The following is a 6,200-nucleotide window of genomic DNA, read 5'->3' as shown; positions in this document are numbered from 1 at the left end:
TAATACAATTAAAACTTCGATATTGATTGAGTATTGAGGGGGGCAAGAGCACCTAACAGTCTCCTTGTCATCTAATTCATAATCCATCCATTCATAATTCATAATCCATCCAAATCCATAATCCATAAATTCAAATGTTCTGATCTGATTACAGGCCCAGCCCAACTAATAGCAGGCCTGGCCCCACTTAAAATAAATACCCAAAATCTCATCATTCGGTCCAGTATCACACCCCATCCTTTTTTCCTTTTTATTTTTCTTTTATTGTTGAAGAAGAAAGGGCAACATTCAAAGTACTCAATAACAGTGACGACACACGAATCTAAGAAAGAATAATCGCAACAAATAAAATGAGTAGCGAAGCTCCTAAGCTCTACGTCCACAAACCTAAGAAAGGTATTTCATACAAATCAAACTTTTGTGATTGTATTATTCTATTTTAGTTTGTGAATCATAATCTATTTTTTCCTTTCTGTTTGTTTGATTGTGATGATTTTGCATCTTAATTGATGAACAGCTCAATTGAAGAAACATTTACAGCAATTGCGTTCTTCTCCGTCACCATCACCATCACCATCACCATCATCATCATCGGTACCTTCTTCGACCTCAGTGATACCACCGAAGCTGCCTCCGGCGCAGCCGAAGGCCACGCAACCGAACGAGTCCTTTGCACGCCGTTTCAAGTTTCTATGGCCGCTTCTTCTTGCCGTTAATCTCTCCGTCGGAGGTATATATATATATACATGTATAGATATATATTACTGTATGTATATATACTGTTTAAAGGAATTGAAATTGTTAGGTTCATTAATCATTACTGTTAGATGCTGCTATTACTGTTGATATAAGTATTAACTAGTAGTAGTATAAACTAATTGTTGTTGTTGTTATTATTATTAAATTATTAATTATAGTTACTATTACTGTAATTGTTATTAGATTATGATTATGATTATGAATTTATGATTTTGATTGTTATCAGTGTGAGGGTTTAGTAAAAAGAAGACTAATATAGGTTTACTCAGTTTGCATATCTATTGGAGAAACTGTACAGTTTACTTCATTTCTTCACGAGTTGTTAACTAAATGAATCTGTTATATTCAGGTCGTTTGGTATCAGTTGACTAAGTAAAAATCATAGTCTGTAGCTGATGCAGCATCTGGTGTTGTGCTTCACGTTTTTATGTTATCTAATAATGTTGACATAATAGTTATTAATATTAGCAGTCCACATTTGCACATGCATTGTGTAAGTCACATCAGGTAACCTAATGACCAAAAATGGAACACAACCATCCGTTAATGGCTCATCTGGGAACAGAATTAAGTACAATAACTCATGCGTCAAATTTTACTATTTTTTGTTTTTGAAAGGCAACTCACATATTCGAGGACTTGAATCCCCAAACTTGTGGTTTGAAGGGCTACCTCGATACAGCTAGACCAATGGCCCTTTCGTATAACTTATATTGATTCAGTATGATTTGTGGGTTTTAAGATGTGCTTTTTGCTTTCGGGTTTAGTCAGGTCCTTCACTAGACCTAAGCTTCTAGATTTCATCCTAATGTAGAGTACTTCAGAATATCCACATCTTGCTTGGCCCTCATTTAAGCTTAAACTAAGCATACATCAACTAGTAACAATTGTTAATCTTGGAGTACTTGTTCACAATGCTATTTTCAGGTGATGGAGGAATGTTAATTTCATAAGCTGTCTCGTACATGATTTGTATACGTTCATATCGCTTTGTGTGTTCACTCTAAACAACACTATATATTGCCTTGCATATTAGTAGTTATTAGTCCGTATGGAACAGGTGATGACTGGATTTATTATCACTGCTTACAGCCTATAGTTAGTATGGCATATTGGTAGTTAATAGTCAGTATGGAACTTGTTATTCATGAGCTGATCAACTTGGACATAAATGACATTGATATGAGAGGTATACATGATCAGTCGACTGCATCAGGTTTGTAAGTCCACAGTCAAGCTGGCAATGTACGAGCACATTCGAATATGTTTGACTGTATGAACGAGATAGAGACATTTTTTACTTATCTGAATTTTCTATTAAACACAATGATGATCTTACAATGGAAGTGTTACATAATTAACCCCAGCTAGTACTGTTTATACCCTTAGTGCTACACGATTTCCACACTAGCAATGTTCACGATCCATGATATTGATCTAAACAAGGTGATATCTATAGAATCAATTTACTGCTTGGTTCTGCTATAATAACTATCTAGGCGCTATCAAGCCAGTTATATCTAATAAAATATAACTTTATTTTGGATACAAAAATGATCCCTTATGTATAAGTTTTGCTTTACTTGGGATTCTTAAAATAGGCAGACTCTAGCCAAGGGACACTGCTAGTTTATTTATGTTTTCACCCGCACCTAACATAGAAGTCTTGTGTATCCGGAGTTCCTTTTTCTGCAGGGTGCTCTTTATGCTAAGTAAATTATTAGTTGTGCTCAAAAATAGTGTGTAAGGAGGTAAAAATTAAACTAAAAAAAGGTCCACATTACCCATTATATACTTGAATGTGCTAACAAACATAAATCACCTTTCATTTCCATAAAAAAGCACGGGTGACAATTTAATTCCTATCCTTAAGTTGATCGATTTAGGTCGTACTTTTCTGCAATAGTTGAAATATCAGTAGTTGTCTGAATATGAATCGGTCTAATAGTTAAAAACTACTTTGCCCAATCGTTGCCAAAACACTACTTATACACACAGTAAACTTGTACTACATACAATCATTCATACAAATGGTCATCTTTATTTATTTATTGTTATATTTTGCAGCCTATGTTTTTATGAGAACGAAGAAGAAGGATAACACAGAGGAAGAGGTGGCAGCTGTTAGCCCTTCTCCTATTTCTCTCATTTCAACTGTTTCAGTTGAGGAACCAGTGAAAGAACGTGAACCAATATCATTAGTTGAGCAACATGAGCTCTATAATTGGATATTGGAGGAAAAAAGGAAACTTAAGCCAAAGAATCCCGAGGAGAAAAAGAAAATTGATGAAGAAAAGGCCATTTTAAAACAATTCATCCGAGCAAAATCACCTCCATCTTTGTAACTGCAGGTTAGTTTCGTTCAGTTACAATTAATTGTACATCTAGTTGCCATTTGGATTTATGTTGAAATGCTGGTAATTTTGCCTCTAGATAATTAAATCGAGGATTAGTTTGTTTGCCTTGTTTGTTTATGGTTCCTAAGCTATTTGAACTTGTTGGACACGAGATCCTTTATTCCTTTTCAAGTGCAAATTTATGATAATGACAAAAATAGGCATGTGATACGGTAAGGTTCACATGATAAATCATGCAGTTTTTAATTATTCGTTTAAGCATGGGCTGCATAACAGTTGAGATTTTTTTAGGGTTTTTGAGCTCGAACTTGACTCTATGTTGTTCAAGTCAAACTATTTGAGTGAGAAAAAAAAAAAAAAAAAAAAAAAAACCTTCAAGTAACATCTATTACCATTCAAACCCAACCACTCACAAACTAAACACTTGATAAAGATAGGGCGTATCTTGAAAACAGGTCTAAAATAAGCTTAGTTTAAGGTGGCCGGGTCAATGTGTTCGTCACCCTGGTTAAAATATGTGACTCTGGACATATAACCTAATGAGCGGGTCAATTTTCATTTTCCGTTTAGTGTGTAGCAAGCTTATATTATATATAAGATATCATAAAAAGCACCATTAGTTGTATAGTGGATGTGTGTGTTGATAATTGATATATGGATCATGACAACCGTTCCAGTTACAACAATATTATACTCTTAAAAAAAGTTTTTAGCTTTTATAGGGATTTGCTAGCAAATGGGATCTGGGTATCTTCGTATACTTGTCCTGTGTATATACAAAAGCCTGTGTTGTTAATAATATCTTTTGAAAGTGAAATCTTCAAGGGATTATATATCATATTAATTCTGGTATATATCCACCCAAGAAATAAAAATAGTGGTTCACTAGAAAAGGCAGTCAAACGAAAGAAGTTGAATATATTTTAAAATATTCAAAGTATATGAACATTACTCAGTGTCGTGGGTAGTTAAAGAAGGGTGTACTTTATATGCCTTAAACCTCTGCACCCATTTCATACAACTTTATGCAAATATTATTTTGTCCACTTTGTTAATGCCAAGTCATCAGAAACTCAATTGGGAAGGGTAATTGAGTAATTTGGTGATCTTATGAGACAATCAACCCCTAACAGAACAGGGAGTGCGAGGGCGTGTGAGATAGTTGGCATCAACAATGATTGATGTTTTTGCAAGACTTTATTGGATATATGTTTACGCTCTTAGGCCCCGTTTGGCTCACGGAATCTAATGGAATTCCGGCGGAAATGGAATTGAATTTAGACACACGTCGTGTCTAAGTTCAATTTCAATTCCGCCGGAATTTCATTGGATTCCGGAAGTCAAACGGGGTCTTAGGAAACTTGAAATAAACCATGCGGAATGTAACATCCTCACAAGTTTAAAGTGATATGGTGACAATCTAGCTGACCTGAGATATCTAAAAATATGGACATTCTGTTCATTTATATTAATTTATTAATATGTAATGTAATGAATGAATGAATATGGTCACTTTAATTTAGTATAAAGACCATGGAGTCGTGGATTCAAAAGCTCATGATCAGTAATAACGAAACCATAATAACCCAGATAGAATTAGTATCTAGCTTTTAAGCTTTTGGGTGGCCATTAGAAAACTGTATATTTTAGTATTTAGTATTTTTTTTTGTAATTAGGAAAGCAGGCGGCATAAATACAAAAGAAAATCGTTTTGTGTTGACCAAACCTACATATAATCATTTCCTATGTTTTATGAAACCATTTATACTATAAATGCAAGTCTTGGACTTATTTTTTGTATCTTGTATTTTAAATAGCTATTTCCGTTGTTTAATGATGTGATCCTTTTTTGATAGATCATTAATGGTGTGTCCTAGGGGATACACGTATAAAAACATCATTTTTATACAGAAAAGTGGATCAAGTGACACAAAACATGATGAAATTTGACAGCTTTAATTGTGCTGCCCAGCGTTCAGTATTCGCCGCCCAGCGTACAGCAGGCCGCCCAGCGTCAAGCGTAAACCCTGCAGGCAGCTTCTATGCATAAGCCCTTTAACTCAGCGCGTGAACGGTACGCAACCACGTCAGCACACGCCACCGACATTTCGGATACTTCACGTAACAGAACCATTCAGTGATTGACACGTGTATCCCGTGAATTTTGGACATTCTGTGCCTATAAATAGACCCCCTGGGTCACCACATTTCACATCATTCTGATCTGAACTTTAGTCAGAGAGAAATACACTTTCTCTCTCACACAGTTCTTTCTCACTCTAAACATACACTAGCCGCTTAGCAGCAATACGCTATACGGATCAATTTCAGATTGATCCTCAGATTGATTGAGGCCACCCCACAGATCTCACATCTGTGTTCCGGGTCTGCAGAGATTATTTCTCAAGGGCAAACAACAATCAACAGTATACACCACAAGCTGAGCAGCTATTGTCTTGTACTGGTACCTTACAGCCGCTACACGGAAAATCGTACCAACAAATGGCGTCACCCGTTTTAAAGGATCACTCAACTCTCAAGAGCACCAAAAGGCATAATCGTCAGATAACACCTATTGAAGCAAACATGATACATTCATGGCAAGCCGGACAACGGAGAAAGGCAGAAGTATTAGAAGATTGGAAGCAGGAATTGATTGCTTTTCCTTCCATGTTTAATAATAATCTATCTGATGCTCCTGTAGTCATTGAAGCTCGAATAACAAACTGTGTTGTTGGCGGAATATATACTGATATAGGAGCAGGAGCAGATATCATGTATGAGCATTGTTTTGTGCAATTACCAGAAAGAGTTAAGGAGCAGTTGAAAGACACATTTGTTCCCTTAGCAAGTTTTGCTAATCATCCATCATGGTCAGAAGGAAGCATAATGTTGGAAGTAGTTTTGGGAAAAACACCATTCAAACGAACAGCTAATATCGAGTTTTTAGTTGTTAAAGCAAACTCACAATATAATGTCATTCTAGGTCGATCAACTATGATGACATTTGGAGCTATAGCATCAACGGTCCATGGCATGATGAAATTTCCTACACCAGCTGGTATTGTCACGCTATACGCTGAA

General features: G+C 35.7%; 1 protein-coding gene across 1 annotated transcript; it reads left to right on the top strand.

Moving 5' to 3' along the window:
• Positions 1-275: 275 nt before the first annotated feature.
• On the top strand, positions 276-3,296 carry LOC139845647 (uncharacterized). Its single transcript, XM_071835914.1, has 3 exons — positions 276-396; positions 518-730; positions 2,827-3,296. Exons 1-3 carry the CDS (start codon positions 351-353, stop codon positions 3,102-3,104), a joined length of 537 nt encoding a protein of 178 aa, XP_071692015.1. The 5' UTR covers positions 276-350; the 3' UTR covers positions 3,105-3,296.
• Positions 3,297-6,200: the final 2,904 nt, after the last annotated feature.

This window comes from Rutidosis leptorrhynchoides, chromosome 4 (assembly GCF_046630445.1).
Source record: "Rutidosis leptorrhynchoides isolate AG116_Rl617_1_P2 chromosome 4, CSIRO_AGI_Rlap_v1, whole genome shotgun sequence".
Lineage (NCBI taxonomy): Eukaryota > Viridiplantae > Streptophyta > Magnoliopsida > Asterales > Asteraceae > Rutidosis > Rutidosis leptorrhynchoides.
This window is presented reverse-complemented; position numbering and strand designations above follow the sequence as displayed.

What these genes read in the sequence shown, in the direction of transcription:
- LOC139845647 (XM_071835914.1), top strand. Translation starts at nt 351, where the DNA reads ATGAGTAGCGAAGCTCCTAAGCTCTACGTCCACAAACCTAAGAAAG. An exon ending in CGTCCACAAACCTAAGAAAG is followed by an intron (nt 397 to 517) that starts GTATTTCATACA and finishes ATTGATGAACAG; the next exon opens with CTCAATTGAAGAAACATTTA. An exon ending in CGTTAATCTCTCCGTCGGAG is followed by an intron (nt 731 to 2,826) that starts GTATATATATAT and finishes TATATTTTGCAG; the next exon opens with CCTATGTTTTTATGAGAACG.